This window comes from Ranitomeya imitator, chromosome 6 (genome assembly GCF_032444005.1).
Source record: "Ranitomeya imitator isolate aRanImi1 chromosome 6, aRanImi1.pri, whole genome shotgun sequence".
Lineage (NCBI taxonomy): Eukaryota > Metazoa > Chordata > Amphibia > Anura > Dendrobatidae > Ranitomeya > Ranitomeya imitator.
Window position 1 is genome coordinate 92,962,864 of NC_091287.1, and position 17,110 is coordinate 92,979,973.

General features: G+C 52.2%; 1 protein-coding gene across 1 annotated transcript in view; it reads right to left on the bottom strand.

The window, feature by feature from the left end:
* Positions 1-11,991, bottom strand: part of JAZF1 (JAZF zinc finger 1) — a 346,728-nt gene extending 334,737 nt beyond the window's left edge. The window contains exon 1 of the mRNA XM_069729918.1: positions 11,784-11,991. Coding sequence (XP_069586019.1) covers positions 11,784-11,901 — 118 coding nt within the window. The 5' untranslated portion in view covers positions 11,902-11,991. The remainder of the gene's footprint in view (positions 1-11,783) is intronic.
* Positions 11,992-17,110: the final 5,119 nt, after the last annotated feature.

Consider the following 17,110-nt stretch of genomic DNA (forward strand, 5'->3'; position numbering starts at 1 on the left):
TGGGTGAGACCACAACGAAAATCAGGCACAATGTTACACACTCTGTTGTTGGTGGCAACAAATGAGAGAGATGCCACACACGCAGGACTGTCACTGAAGCGCAAATGTAAATATTAATCTCCCACTGATTTGTTTTTTTTTTTTTTAAAAGGGAGACTTTAGAAAAAAAAAATAATAAAAAAAAATGATTTTTTAAGGAAGAATTTATAAACCAAATAAAATGAAATGATTGTTTCAGGGAGAATTTAGAAAACAAATAAAAAAAAAAATAGGCTTTCTATGGCCCACTGAGTGAGAGAGGACGCACACAGGAGTCAGGAGTGGCACACAAGCCCAAAGGCCAATATTTATCTCCCACTGATTGATTTAGTGATTTTTTCAGGTAGATTTTGGAACCCAAATCAAGCAAAAAAATTAATAGGCTTTCTATGGCCCACAATTGGAGAGAGAGAGATGGCATACCCAGGAGTCAAGACTGGCACACAAGCAGAAAGGGCAATATTAATCTCCCACTGATTTGATATTTTTTTTTTTTTTCAGGGAGACTTTAGAAAAAAAATACAAAAAAATGAATTTTTCAGGAAGAATTTAGAAACAAAATAAAATAAAATGATTGTTTCAGGGAGAATTTAGAAAACAAATTAAAAAAAAAAGGCTTTGTAGGGCCCACTGAGTGAGAGAGGACGCACACAGGAGTAAGGAGTGGCACACAAGCCCAGAGGCCAATATTTATCTCCCACTGATTGATGTAGTGATTTTTTCAGGTAGATTTTAGAACCCAAATCAAGCAAAAAAATAAATAGGCTTTCTATGGCCCACTGAGTGAGAGATGACACAGACAGGGATGGCACTCTAGCAGAAATGCCAATCTTAATCTCCCACAAAAAAAAAAAAAAAAAAGGAACTGTCCTTCAATTACTATCTCCCTGCAGTAATCTCAGCCAGGTATGGCAGGCAGCAATAAGGAGTGGACTGATGCACAAATTAAATAAAAAGTGTGGACAAACAAACAAGATAGCTGTGCAGAAAGGAAGGAACAAGAGGATTTGTGCTTTGAAAAAAGCAGTTGGTTTGCACAGCGGCGTACACACAGCAATGCAGCTATCAGGGAGCCTTCTAGGGCAGCCCAATGAGCTACAGCGCTGAGGAAAAAAAAAAAAAGTAGCTTCCACTGTCCCTGCACACCGAAGGTGGTGTTGGGCTGTGGAAATCGCTACAGCACAAGCGGTTTGGTGGTTAATGGACCCTGCCTAACGCTATCCCTGCTTCTGACGAAGCGGCAGCAACCTCTCCCTAAGCTCAGATCGGCAGCAGTAACATGGCGGTCGGCGGGAACGCCCCTTTATAGCCCCTGTGACGCCGCGGACAGCAAGCCAATCACTGCAATGCCCTTCTCTAAGATGGTGGGGACCAGGACCTATGTCATCACGCTGCCCACACTCTGCGTTTACCTTCATTGGCTGAGAAATGGCGCTTTTCGCGTCATTGAAACGCGACTTTGGCGCGAAAGTCGCGTACCGCATGGCCGACCCCGCACAGGGGTCGGATCGAGTTTCATGAAACCCGACTTTGCCAAAAGTCGGCGACTTTTGAAAATGAACGACCCGTTTCGCTCAACCCTACTCCTGACTTGATGAAGTGGAGCATTCCAGTCCGGCCAGCACCCCCACAACCCCCAATTTATTGCCCTCATCAAGACCAGCATGTAAAATCACAGATCTTGATGAATCGGGGCGTCAGTGCGCGCACACACTTTAGACAGAATGCCAGTATTGAACGTTGATCTTGGTAAATTCTCCCCTACTGGAAGAAGGTGATTTATAGGCTAGTCCTAGTCCAAAGCACGCTGGAATAAAATATAACAAACTTATTAAGAGGTACAAATCTAAGCCTGCATGGATTTGCACTATAATTAACTCATGCTCCTGTCTTCTCTCACTAATCCTCACTTACGTTACTTGTCACTTTGTAAAAAAATATGAGAGAATCACAAAACAGCCAAAAGTTTGAACACATAAGGCTTATGTCACTTACATTGGCATGCCAGTGCCGGTATGTCATTCTCCTCACTCTCTATAAGGAGAAACCTTACCCCTTAGACCTCAGTCCAGAGCCTCTTGCATAGCCAAATCAGTTCTCATACTTTGCACTGACGAGGGGCAATTCCCCGAAACACCGTGTCTGTATATTGAGATTCTGATTTCACTTTTATCCTAATTCAAATTGCAAGACACGTTAGAAGGGTTGATTGTGACTTGTAGGATCGCTACTTCCAACAGGTGGCGCTATAGGGTTCAAGTCCTCTTCCTCATTGAAGAGGTAATTTGCATATTACATTTCCCAGAGAAGCATTGCACGGTGAATAAGCCTCTTTACATTGACATCCCAAGCCAGTATGTCATTCTCCACAAGGAGAAACTTTACCCCTTAGACCTAAGGCTTATGTCAACATTTGCAATTTTTATAGGCCACTTTTGTAGTATAAAGGCAATAATGAATCCTAATTCCCCCTTAGTGGTTGTTTCCCATTCTAATGACATTCCTGGATGCCATGCTGCATAAAAGGAGGTCAGTGCGGCCATCACTGACGGTGAATATTGTGAAGCCAGAAGAGTTTCACTGCAGCGTTTGAAGGAAGTCTACAGCAGCTAAAGTATGCGATTGGCACCTTCAGTGTGTCTAGTATCTATCAGACCTGCAGAGATCTAGGCCTGCCAGGCCTCTAAGGGTACGTGCCCATGAAGAGGAACTGCTTCGGGTTTGACACTGCGCATTTATGCAGCGTCAAACCTGCAGCAGTCAGCTGTGACAGCATAGTGGATGGGATTTCAAGAAATCCCATATTCACTATGCGTCCAGGCGCCTGTGGATCACCTATGGAGATGGACATGTGGCGCGTCTTTCCAGACTGCAGCATGTCAATTTCTCTTGCATAGATGCTAGTCTCCACAAGAGAAATTACATGAAAGCCGTACACCCACGACCCGGAGCTAGCAGCGCTTTAGATGTAGCGCATGTTTGCTGCGTCCAAAGTGCTGCCTTCTATTGAACGCAGGTAAATCCACATGTGTTCACTGACTCATACAGATTAACCGTATCCAATACATTTCTATTGATGAAATTTCTCTTGTGGAGATTAGCATCTCTGCAGAGTCTTCTTAGTCTTCCCATAGTACTGTATAAATAGTTCATTCATTAAGTGTTACAATACATTAGGTGTTACGTGTTGTTTTTAATCTGTTTGTTCATTTTATCTGATTAGTAAGTGTCTGGTTGTCTCAGCTGACGCTGGGGTAGGGGCAGTAACTTTGTAGTGTTCTGATCGCATAAAGTTCCCCTCCCCCCAGTCTTACCTTAGACCCGTAGAAGCGCAGCAGCGCTAAACGGCCGTTGTCTCGTGACACCCACGTTATCCTGTGAGACCTTGCTATACATTTTATGCCACAATAAAGACTGAACATTTCTTCTGGATGGTGAGTGCTCCTTTCTACCTCTCCTTCGTTGAACTACAGCAATGTTTGCGGTTCAATAAGAGTTGAGAAAAGATATTTGCATTGCTCTGGTCTGGTATCAAATACAGTTCTATGGCAGTCAGACCAGGGAATTCTTCACTTCTGTGCCCACACTGTCAGCCCAGCATCCTGGACACCTTTCACATTTACTAGGCTCCACAAGACGGAAGTCATGACGCTTTATAATGCCTAGTGATTAGGGCCTAGTAAACATCAGAGGCACGAAGGATGCCAAGCCAAGGATGGTGGCGATATAAAATAGGATTAATTATGATACCTCAATATTAGAGCTTCTGAAACTATGAGGACAAAACTAAATGAGAAAGATGAATGTGATGGCCCCGTTACTTACCGGCAAATGAGCGCTCCTGTGTATGGGAGTGATGGCTGTGCTGATATCGGCTGATCGTTCGACTGACATCCAACAAATGGCCGGCCTAAAACTCTCCTCATATTTCATTACAAATAATTAGGCAGTAATGTCCAAACCTGGTCCCCATAACAGTGCCCTTTGTTCACACTAGTACACTCAGTGGCACTGGAACCAATCAGTATTGTGTTCCTATGCACCCACTAAATATCTAGATATCAGATATCGCCTTAAGAAATAATTAATAGGAATGATCATATCCTTGATGGCCAAGGCTGCAACGCCGCCGCCCTTTCTGCCGCAGAGATGGGGGCGCTGGTCACACCCAAATAGTATGAATTAAATGGCCATGCTCCAACACTGCATCAATCACATAAGTGGGGTTTCACTGGTTGGTCCCCCACAAATCATGTGGATAGGAAACAACAGCTTCTTGCTCATTGTAATAAAGTTGGTTTTGCACTAATCACAACTTACCGTACTTCTGTAGGTTTGGGGAAATGTACACTTTATTAGCTGCGGGGCTTGTGAGCCAGGAGTCATCTGTGTTCATGAGCTGAACCCGCCCCTCAGTCACTGATTGACAGGTTTCTCCTTACTCCTATTAATAAGGAGAAAGTTGTCAATCAGGTGTGGAGGGGCAGGCATAACCCCTCAGGTGATGAATACCATGTAAAAGCTGCATCTAGTAAGTGTGAATTTCTCCAAAACTGTTAGAAAAATAACAGGCAGAAGTCAGTCTGATGGTCACGACGTCATGCTGCCTGCAGAAAGGGCAGCGTCAAGATGGTGACACATTCCCTTTAAAGGGATTGTCCAGTGAAAACTTGTACCTGATAGGTAATAACTTGCTGATAAGTGGGTGTATTACCGCTGGGACCCACACCGATTGACAGATCAGGGAGCTTTCATTTCTGTTACAAAAGGAGTGGCAGGTCGGACACCCGCACGCTACTCCATTCATTCTCCAAGGGACTGCTGGTAAAAGCTGAGTGCAGCGCTCGTCAAGCACATAGCGAATGAACGCAACAGCGGTCCAGCAAGTGCACTGCAACTCCATTCTAAGGCTATCTGCACATGTTGCGGATTTATTGCTGATCCGCAGCGTTTTTTTCCGTTCCGCGCAGGAATGCTGCAGATCCGCAAAGTGATTTACAGTACAATGTAAATCAATGCAAAAAAAATGCTGTGCTAATGGAAAATGCAGCGCATTGAAAGAAGGAGCATGTCACTTCTTTTGTGCGGAGCTGCAGCTTTTCTGCACCCTTCCATTATAGAAATCCACGGGGGTAAAAAACACATGAAATCCACACAAAATCAGCAGCAAATCCGCGCAAAATCAGCAGCAAATCTGCAACAAAAACGCACAAAATACGCATAAAAAAAGTATCAAATCTGCACCTGCGTTTTCTGCCAGGAGATACAGATATTGTGCCGAAAATTCTGCACCCAAATCTGTAACGTGTGCACATAGCCTTAACAGGGATAGAAGGTCCCTCTTCTGACGATCGGTTCGGGTCCTAGAGGTCAGATCGCCGCTGATCAATTACTTATCACTAGTGATGAGCGAGTGTACTCGTTGCTCGGGTTTTCCCGAGCACGCTCATGTGATCTCTGAGTATTTATGACTGCTCGGAGATTTAGTTTTCATCGTGGCAGCTGAATGATTTACAGCTGTTAGCCAGCCTGAGTACATGCGGGGGTGGCATGGTTGCTAGGGAATCCCCACATGTAATCAAGCTGGCTAGTAGCTGTAAATCATTCAGCTGCGGTGATGAAAACTTAATCTCCGAACACTAACAAATACTCGATCACCCGAGCGTGCTGGGGAAAACCCGAGCAATGAGTATACTCGCTAATCACTACTTATCATCTATGCTATGGTGAGATTTCACTGGAGAACCTGTAATCTATTCACCAATTGATCCACAATGAAGACAGTGGACAGTTAAGGCCCCACACAAAAAAAGGGCCCAAAATCACCAGTGAACGCACCTGTAGGGCAGCACGGACATGTCACAAAGCGGTAATGGCCTTTTCTAATCGGCAGTGGGGTTCCATTACAGTGCCCTTTATGTCACACTAGATGGTGGCCCGATTCTAACGCATCGGGTAGTCTAGAATATGCATGTCCACGTAGTATATTGCCCAGTCACGTAGTATATTGCACAGCCCACGCAGTATATTGCACAGCCCACGCAGTATATTGGCCAGTCACGTAGTATATTGCACAGCCAACGTAGTATATTGCCCAGTCACGTAGTATATTGCACAGCCCACGTAGTATATTGCACAGCCCACGTAGTATATTGCCCAGTCACGTAGTATATTGCACAGCCCACGTAGTATATTGCACAGCCCACGGTACAATATTGCACAGCCCACGGTAGTATATTGCACAGCCCACGGTAGTATATTGCACAGCCCACGGTAGTATATTGCCCAGCCACGCAGTATATTGCCCAGCCACGCAGTATATTGCCTAGCCACGTAGTATATTGCCCAGCCACGTAGTATATTACCCAGTCACATAGTGTATTGCCCAGTCACATAGTGTATTGCCCAGTCACATAGTGTATTGCCCAGCCACGTAGTATATTGCCCAGCCACGTAGTATATTGCCCAGCCACGTAATATATTGCCCAGTTATGTAGTATATTGCCCAGTGATGTAGTATACAGCACAGAGCCACGTAGTATATTGCACAGCGACGTAGTATATAGCACAGAGCCACGTAGTATATTGCACAGCGACGTAGTATATAGCACAGAGCCACGTAGTATATTGCCCAGCCACGTAGTATATTGGCCAGTTACGTAGTATATTGCCCAGCCACGTATGTCATAGGTTAAAAAATAAAAAATAAACATATACTCACCTTCTGAGGGCCCCTTGTAGTTCGGTCACATGACCGTGACGTCATGGCGGGTCCTTCTCGCGCAGGCCCTGTGATGACGTCGCGGTCACATGACCGTGACGCCATGGCAGGTCCTTCTCCCATACCATCCTTGCCACTGGAACCTGCCGCTTGCATGGAGCGGTCACCGGAGCGTCGCGAAAGGTGAGTATATAATGATTTTTTATTTTTTTTTATTATTTTTAACATTAGATGTTTTTACTATTGATGCTGCATAGGCAGCATCAATAATAAAAACTTGGTCACACAGGGTTAATAGCGGCGGTACCGGAGTGAGTTACTCGCGGCATAACGCGGTCCGTTACCGCTGGCATTAACCCTGTGTGAGCGCTGACTGCAGGAGAGTAGGGAGGGACTAATCGGACTGTGGCCGTCGCTGATTGGTCGTGGCAGCCATGACAGGCAGCTGGCGAGACCAATCAGTGACTTGGATTCCATGACAGACAGAGGCCGCTACCAATGAATATCCGTGACAGACGGAAGGACAGAAAGACGGAAGTGAACCTTAGACAATTATATAGTAGATACGTGTGACTGACACAATTAGTCTCCTCTATCACATATCAACCCGAGACACTGCAGGAAATGATATTGCCCCTCATTTAGAAATCAGTAGTCCCTGTCCTTGAAGTTTACCAGCCTTCCACAAGTGCCCACCAACCTGGGCGGAGGTCCTGTCATACAATTACACTTTACCTAGTGCCCAACAACCTGGGCAGAGGTCCTGTCATACAATTACACTTTAACTAGTGCCCACCAACCTGGGCAGAGGTCCTGTCATACAATTACACTTTACCTAGTGCCCACCAACCCGGGCGGAGGTCCTGTCATACAATTATACTTAACCTAGTGGAGACCACCTCTGAGTTCCTTGACAATACCTTGTGTATGACAATACCCTGCCAGTCACTGAGGGTCCGGTCCACTATTCCCCAGCAGGATGGGCAGCACCCAAGCAGCCGCTTATCCTCAATGTTCAACATACAGTACAGACCAAAAGTTTGGACACACCTTCTCATTTAAAGATTTTTCTGTATTTTGATGACTATGAAAATTGTACATTCACACTGAAGGCATCAAAACTATGAATTAACATTTCTTGTTCCCTCTGCGACTGCTTACAATCTGGCTTCCGGTCACACCACTCCACTGAAACTGCCCTTACTAAGGTCACCAATGACCTCTTAACCGCCAAGAGCAAGCGACACTACTCTGTCCTCCTCCTGGACCTGTCGGCTGCCTTTGACACAGTGGACCATTCCCTATTATTACAGACCCTCTCATCCCTTGGCATCACAGACTTGGCCCTATCCTGGATCTCATCCTACCTAACAGACTGGACATTCAGCGTCTCCCACTCACACACCACCTCCTCACCTCGCCCCCTATCTGTCGGAGTCCCACAAGGTTCAGTCCTAGGGCCCCTGCTCTTCTCCATTTACACCTTTGGCCTGGGACAGCTCATAGAATCTCATGGCTTTCAGTATCATCTCTATGCTGATGACACACAGATCTACATCTCTTGACCAGATATCACCTCCCTACTAACCAGAATCCCTCAATGTCTGTCCACTATTTCATCCTTCTTCTCCGCTAGATTTCTGAAACTTAACATGGACAAAACAGAATTCATCATCTTTCCCCCATCTCACGTGACCCCCCAAAGAAACCTATCCATTACAGTAAACGGCTGCCCACTCTCCCCAGTCCCACAAGCTTGCTGCCTCGGGGTAATCTTTGACGCTGATCTCTCCTTCAAACCACATATCCAAGCCCTTTCCACTTCCTGCCGACTTCAACTCAAAAATATTTCACGAATCCGTTCATTCCTCAACCAAGAATCTGAAAAAACCCTAGTCCATGCCCTCATCATCTCTCGCCTTGACTACTGCAACCTCCTGCTCTGTGGCCTCCCCTCGAACACTCTCGCACCCCTCCAATCTATTCTAAACTCTGCTGCCCGACTAATCCACCTGTCCCCCCGCTATTCCCCAGCTTCTCCCCTCTGTCAATCCCTTCACTGGCTCCCCATTGCCCAGAGACTCCACTACAAAACCCTAACCATGACATACAAAGCCATCTACAACCTGCCTCCTCCATACATCTGTGACCTCGTCTCCCGGTACTTTCCTGCACGCAACCTCCGATCCTCACAAGATCTCCTTCTCTATTCCCCTCTTATCCCCTCTTCCCACAATCGTATACAAGATTTCTCTCGCGCATCATCCCTACTCTGGAACTCTCTACCACAACATATCAGACTCTCACCTACCATCGAAACCTTCAAAAAGAGCCTGAAGACCCACCTCTTCCGACAAGCCTATAACCTGCAGTAACCACCGATCGACCAAACCGCTGCATGACCAGCTCTACCCTCGCCTACTGTATTCTCACCCATCCCTTGTAGATTGTGAGCCTTCGTGGGCAGGGTCCTCTCTCCTCCTGTACCAGTTATGACTTGTATTGTTTAATATTATTGTACCTGTTTTTATTATGTATACCCCTCCTTACATGTAAAGCACCATGGAATAAATGGCGCTATAACAATAAATAATAATAATAATAATGTGGAATTATATACTTAACAAAAAAGTGTGAAACAACTGAAATTATGTCTTATATTCTAGGTTCTTCAAAGTAGCCACCTTTTGCTTTGATGACTGCTTTGCACACTCTTGGCATTCTCTTGATGAGCTTCAAGAGGTAGTCACCGGGAATGGTCTTCCAACAATCTTGAAGGAGTTCCCAGAGATGCTTAGCACTTGTTGGCACTTTTGCCTTCACTCTGCAGTCCAGTTCTCCTCAAACCATCTCGATTGGGTTCAGGTCTGGTGACTGTGGAGGCCAGGTCATCTGGCGTAGCACCCCATCACTCTCCTTCTTGGTCAAATAGCCTTTACACTGCCTGGAGGTATGTTTGGGGTCATTGTCCTGTTGAAAAATAAATGATGGTCCAACTAAACGCAAACCGGATGGAATAGCATGCCGCTGCAAGATACTGTGGTAGCCATGCTGGTTCAGTATGCCTTCAATTTTGAATAAATCCCCAACAGTGTCACCAGCAAAGCACCCCCACACCATCACACCTCCTCCTCCATGCTTCACAGTGGGAACCAGGCATGTAGAGTCCATCCGTTCACCTTTTCTGCATCGCATAAAGACACGGTGGTTGGAACCAAAGATCTCAAATTTGGACTCATCAGACCAAAGCACAGATTTCCACTGGTCTAATGTCCATTACTTGTCTTCTTTAGCCAATAACAAGTCTCTTCTGCTTGTTGCCTGCCCTTAGCAGTGGTTTCCTAGCAGCTATTTTACCATGAAGGCCTGCTGCACAAAGTCTCCTCTTAACAGTTGTAGAGATGTGTCTGCTGCTAGAACTCTGTGTGGCATTGACCTGGTCTCTAATCTGAGCTGCTGTTAGCCTGCGATTTCTGAGGCTGGTGACTCGGATAAACTTATCCTCAGAAGTAGAGGTGACTCTTGGTCTTCCTTTCCTGTGGCGGTCCTCATGTGAGCCAGTTTCTTTGTAGCGCTTGATGGTTTTTGCAACTGCACTTGGGGACACTTTCAAAGTTTTCCCAATTTTTCAGACTGACTGACCTTCATTTCTTAAAGTAATGATGGCCACTCGTTTTTCTTTACTTAGAATTTGTATTATGGCAAGAAAAAAGCAGCTAACAGTCTATTCAGTAGGACTATAAGCTGTGTATCCACCAGACTTCTGCACAACACAACTGATGGTCCCAACCCCATTTATAAGGCAAGAAATCCCACTTATTAAACTTGACAGGGCACACCTGTGCAGTGAAAACCATTCCCGATGACTATCTCATCAAGAGAATGCCAAGAGTGTGCAAAGCAGTCATCAAAGCAAAAGGTGGCTACTTTGAAGGTCCTAGAATATAAGACATAATTTCAGTTGTTTCACACTTTTTTGTTAAGTATATAATTCCACATGTGTTAATTCATAGTTTTGATGCCTTCAGTGTGAATGTAGAATTTTCATAGTCATGAAAACACAGAAAAATCTTTAATTGAGAAGGTGTGTCCAAACTTTTGGTTTGTACTGTACATTCTGGGTGAACCCCAGTATTTGTAAGTCAGGGATCATACTGTACCAATCACTGTACTGGCAGCAGGATGCCACCCATGCCCACTGTCCCACCACTCACTACCACCCTGGGTACAACTCAGTGCAGGCACACCACAGGGTGAGGGGAGAACCACCTACTTGTAGGCAGGGCTGAGAGTTTCAGGCTGGCATTGCCCTGGCCATGGGCACAGCTCTGTCTAGTGCTGGTCCTCTGCAGTATGGGGCTGCACAGCTGCACCAGCACAGGACCAGTGCCCAGCATGGTGCCCAGCAGCAGCAGTGCTGGTCCCAGCAGCAGGGCACACACCCCCCGCTACTCCTCCTCCTCAGGCCTAGACACAGGCACGCACATCGGCTACACGGCGCAGAGCCGCCCCTGCTGCACACATGTGAGGGTCTCCTCAGGGCTGACAGCAGAGGGGGCACCGTGTGCTCCTCCCAGCACACTGTGCACGGTGCCAGCACACATGACAGGAGGTGCCACCCTGCACCCACCACACCACACCTAGCAACACAGCTGACAGGACGCAGCGAGACTAATGGCTGCCACCAAGGGCAGGGGCCCGGGGGTGGCCGCAGCATCTGTAAACCCCCCACCCACGGGGGCGGACCCTGCACCTCAGCAGGGCGCAGACAGGGTGCCCAGCGGTGCGAGGTGAGTGCATGTGCTGCGTGGCCGCGGCTGGCACTACTCGCTCCATACCTCCTGCATGCACACTCCTCGGGGTGCCCGGCACAGAGCTGCCAAGCTAACGGGCAGTTGTGTGCAGCCCTGAGAGCCGCACATGTGTCCGGAGCAATGCACCAGTGCAGCCCCGGCATCCTGCACTGGTCACAGGGGGAGAGGTGTGCACCAGACCTGGGGGTGCACCGATCGGGGGTACTCACCGATGTGGTTGTCTTCGATGTGCTCGATCAGCTCGGCCAGGGTGGTAAAGTGGAGTCCACAGCCTCCGAAGCGGCAGGCATTGGAGAAGAAGGAGGCAGCAGCGATGCCTGTCATCATGGTGTGGTCATTGAGGTCCCGGTGGGGCTGAGAGTGGGGAGCCGGACAGAGATGGAGGGAGAGGAGGATGGCAGCCGGTGCTGGAGGAGGGAGGGATGGAGGGAGCGAGAGGGGGAGGAGGCAGTACAGGCGTCGGGAGCGGAGGAGGCGGCTGTATGGAGCAGCTGAGAGGAGGGGGCAGCCGGGACAGAGGAGGGACCCCAGCAACCTCCACAGCTGGACGGACAGCTCCAGCCCCTCCACCTGACAGAGAGCAGCCTGGTGACAGCTCCAGCCCCTCCACCTGACAGAGAGCAGCCTGGTGACAGCTCCAGCCCCTCCACCTGACAGAGAGCAGCCTGGTGACAGCTCCAGCCCCTCCACCTGACAGAGAGCAGCCTGGTGACAGCTCCAGCCCCTCCACCTGACAGAGGGCAGCCTGGTGACAGCTCCAGCCCCTCCACCTGACAGAGGGCAGCCTGGTGACAGCTCCAGCCCCTCCACCTGACAGAGAGCAGCCTGGTGACAGCTCCAGCCCCTCCACCTGACAGAGAGCAGCCTGGTGACAGCTCCAGCCCCTCCACCTGACAGAGGGCAGCCTGGTGACAGCTCCAGTCCTTCCACCTGACAGAGGGCAGCCTGGTGACAGCGCCAGCCCCTCCACCTGACAGAGGGCAGCCTGGTGACAGCTCCAGCCCCTCCACCTGACAGAGGGCAGCCTGGTGACAGCGCCAGCCCCTCCACCTGACAGAGGGCAGCCTGGTGACAGCACCAGCCTCTCCACCTGACAGAGGGTAGCCTGGTGACAGCTCCAGCCCTTCCACCTGACAGAGGGCAGCCTGGTGACAGCTCCAGCCCCTCCACCTGACAGAGGGCAGCCTGGTGACAGCTCCAGCCCCTCCACCTGACAGAGGGCAGCCTGGTGACAGCTCCAGTCCTTCCACCTGACAGAGGGCAGCCTGGTGACAGCGTCAGCCCCTCCACCTAACAGAGGGCAGCCTGGTGGCAACGCCAGCCCCTCCACCTGACAGAGGGCAGCCTTGTGACAGCTCCAGCCCCTCCACCTGACTGAGGGTAGCCTAGTGACAGCTCCAGCCCCTCCACCTGACAGAGGGCAGCCTTGTGACAGCTCCAGCCCCTCCACCTGACAGAGGGCAGCCTGGTGACAGCTCCAGCCTCTCCACCTGACAGAGGGCAGCCTGGTGACAGCTCCAGCCCCTTGACCTGACAGAGGGTAGCCTGGTGACAGCTCCAGTTCCTTCACCTGACCTAGGGCAGCCTGGTGACAGCACCAGCCCCTCCACCTGACAGAGGGCAGCCTGGTGACAGCTCCAGCCCCTTGACGTGACAGACTCGGGTAGCCTGGTGACAGCTCCAGTCCTTCCACCTGACAGAGAGCAGCCTGGTGACCGCGTCAGCCCCTCCACCTGACAGAGGGCAGCCTGGTGACAGCTCCAGCCCCTCCACCTGACAGAGGGCAGCCTGGTGACAGCTCCAGCCCCTCCACCTGACAGAGGGCAGCCTGGTGACAGCGCCAGCTCCTCCACCTGACAGGGCAGCCTGGTGACAGCGCCAGCTCCTCCACCTGACAGAGGGCAGCCTGGTGACAGCTCCAGCCCCTCCACCTGACAGAGGGCAGCCTGGTGACAGCTCCAGCCCCTCCACCTGACAGAGGGCAGCCTGGTGACAGCTCCAGCCCCTCCACCTGACAGGGCAGCCTTGTGACAGCTCCAGCCCCTCCACCTGACAGAGGGCAGCCTGATGACAGCTCCAGCCCCTCCACCTGACAAAGGGCAGCCTGGTGACAGCTCCAGCCCCTCCACCTGACAGAGGGCAGCCTGGTGACAGCGCCAGCTCCTCCACCTGACAGAGGGCAGCCTGGTGACAGCTCCAGCCCCTCCACCTGACAGAGGGCAGCCTGGTGACAGCGCCAGCTCCTCCACCTGACAGAGGGCAGCCTGGTGACAGCGCCAGCTCCTCCACCTGACAGAGGGCAGCCTGGTGACAGCGCCAGCTCCTCCACCTGACAGAGGGCAGCCTGGTGACAGCGCCAGCCCCTCCACCTGACAGAGGGCAGCCTGGTGACAGCGCCAGCCCCTCTACCTGACAGAGGGCAGCCTGATGACAGTGCCAGCCCCTCCACCTGACAGAGGGCAGCCTGGTGACAGAGCCAGCTCCTCCACCTGACAGAGGGCAGCCTGGTGACCGCTCCAGCCCCTCCACCTAACAGAGGGCAGCCTGGTGACAGCGCCAGCCCCTCCACCTAACAGAGGGCAGCCTGATGACAGCTCCAGCCGATCCACCTGACAGAGGGCAGCCTGGTGACAGCTCCAGCCCCTCCACCTAACAGAGGGCAGCCTGGTGACAGCTCCAGCCGCTCCACCTGACAGAGGGCAGCCTGGTGACAGCTCCGTCACCTCCACCTGACATTGGGTAGCCTGGTGACAGCTCCAGCCCCTCCACCTGACAGAGGGCAGCCTGGTGACAGCTCCAGTCCTTCCACCTGACAGAGGGCAGCCTGGTGACAGCGTCAGCCCCTCCACCTAACAGAGGGCAGCCTGGTGGCAACGCCAGCCCCTCCACCTGACAGAGGGCAGCCTTGTGACAGCTCCAGCCCCTCCACCTGACAGAGGGCAGCCTTGTGACAGCTCCAGCCCCTCCACCTGACAGAGGGCAGCCTGGTGACAGCTCCAGCCTCTCCACCTGACAGAGGGCAGCCTGGTGACAGCTCCAGCCCCTTGACCTGACAGAGGGTAGCCTGGTGACAGCTCCAGTTCTTTCACCTGACCTAGGGCAGCCTGGTGACAGCACCAGCCCCTCCACCTGACAGAGGGCAGCCTGGTGACAGCTCCAGCCCCTTGACGTGACAGACTCGGGTAGCCTGGTGACAGCTCCAGTCCTTCCACCTGACAGAGAGCAGCCTGGTGACCGCGTCAGCCCCTCCACCTGACAGAGGGCAGCCTGGTGACAGCTCCAGCCCCTCCACCTGACAGAGGGCAGCCTGGTGACAGCGCCAGCTCCTCCACCTGACAGAGGGCAGCCTGGTGACAGCGCCAGCTCCTCCACCTGACAGAGGGCAGCCTGGTGACAGCTCCAGCCCCTCCACCTGACAGAGGGCAGCCTGGTGACAGCTCCAGCCCCTCCACCTGACAGAGGGCAGCCTGGTGACAGCTCCAGCCCCTCCACCTGACAGGGCAGCCTTGTGACAGCTCCAGCCCCTCCACCTGACAGAGGGCAGCCTGATGACAGCTCCAGCCCCTCCACCTGACAAAGGGCAGCCTGGTGACAGCTCCAGCCCCTCCACCTGACAGAGGGCAGCCTGGTGACAGCGCCAGCTCCTCCACCTGACAGAGGGCAGCCTGGTGACAGCTCCAGCCCCTCCACCTGACAGAGGGCAGCCTGGTGACAGTGCCAGCTCCTCCACCTGACAGAGGGCAGCCTGGTGACAGCGCCAGCTCCTCCACCTGACAGAGGGCAGCCTGGTGACAGCGCCAGCTCCTCCACCTGACAGAGGGCAGCCTGGTGACAGCGCCAGCCCCTCCACCTGACAGAGGGCAGCCTGGTGACAGCGCCAGCCCCTCTACCTGACAGAGGGCAGCCTGATGACAGCGCCAGCCCCTCCACCTGACAGAGGGCAGCCTGGTGACAGAGCCAGCTCCTCCACCTGACAGAGGGCAGCCTGGTGACCACTCCAGCCCCTCCACCTAACAGAGGGCAGCCTGGTGACAGCGCCAGCCCCTCCACCTAACAGAGGGCAGCCTGATGACAGCTCCAGCCGATCCACCTGACAGAGGGCAGCCTGGTGACAGCTCCAGCCCCTCCACCTGACAGAGGGCAGCCTGGTGACAGCTCCGTCACCTCCACCTGACATTGGGTAGCCTAGTGACAGCTCCAGCCTCTCCACCTAACAGAGGGCAGCCTGGTGACAGCTCCAGCCGATCCACCTGACAGAGGGCAGCCTGGTGACAGCTCCAGCCCCTCCACCTAACAGAGGGCAGCCTGGTGACAGCTCCAGCCGATCCACCTGACAGAGGGCAGCCTGGTGACAGCTCCAGCCCCTCCACCTAACAGAGGGCAGCCTGGTGACAGCTCCAGCCCCTTGACCTGACAGAGGGTAGCCTGGTGACAGCTCCAGTTCCTTCACCTGACCTAGGGCAGCCTGGTGACAGCACCAGCCCCTCCACTTGACCTAGGGCAACCTGTAGACAACTCCAGCCCCTCCACCTGACAGAAGGCAGCCTGGTAACAGCTCGAGCCCCTCCACCAGACAGAGAGCAGACTAGTGACAGCTTCAGCCTTTCCACCTGACAGGGCAGCCTAGTGACAGCTCCAGCCCCTCTACCTGACAGAGAGAAGCCTGCTGACAGCTCAAGCAACTCCACCTGACAGAGGGTAGCCTGGTGACAGCTCCTCCACCTGACAGAGCAGACTAGTGACAGCTCCAGCCTTTCCACCAGACAGAGCAGCCTAGTGGCAGCTCCAGCCCCTCCACCTGACAGAGGTTAGACTAGTAACAGCTCCAGCCTCACTACCTGACAGAGGGAGGCCTGTTTACAACTTCAGCCCATCCACCTGACATAGGACAGGCTGGTGACAGCTCCAGCAAGTCGTCCTAACAAAGGACAGCCTAGTGACAGCTTCAGCTCCTCCACCTGACAGAGGACAGCCCGGTGACAGCTCCAGGCCAACCTGCTGACAGCAAGCAGACTGGTGACAGCTCCAGCCCCTACACCTGTCAGAGAGCAGCCTGGTGACAGCCCCAGCACCTCCACTTAACAGAGGGTAGCCTGGTGGCAGCTTCAACCCCTCCACCTGACAGAGGGTAGCCTGGTGACAGCTCCAGCAACTCCACCTGACAGAGGACAGCCTTGTGACAGCTCCAGCCCTTCCACCTGACAGAGGGCAGACTAGTAACAGCTCCAGCCTCACTACCTGACAGAGGGAGGCCTGTTTACAACTTCAGCCCATCCACCTGACAGGACAGCCTGGTGACAGCTCCAGGCCAACCTGCTGACAGCAAGCAGACTGGTGACAGCTCCAGCCCCTACACCTGACAGAGAGCAGCCTGGTGACAGCCCCTGCACCTCCACTTAACAGGGTAGCCCGGTGACAGTTTCAGCCCCTCCACCTGACAGAAGGCAGCTGATGACAGCTCCAGTAAGTCCACCCGACAGAAGGCAGCCTGGTGACAGCTCCAGTAAGTGTACCTGAAAGGAGGCAGCCTGGTGAC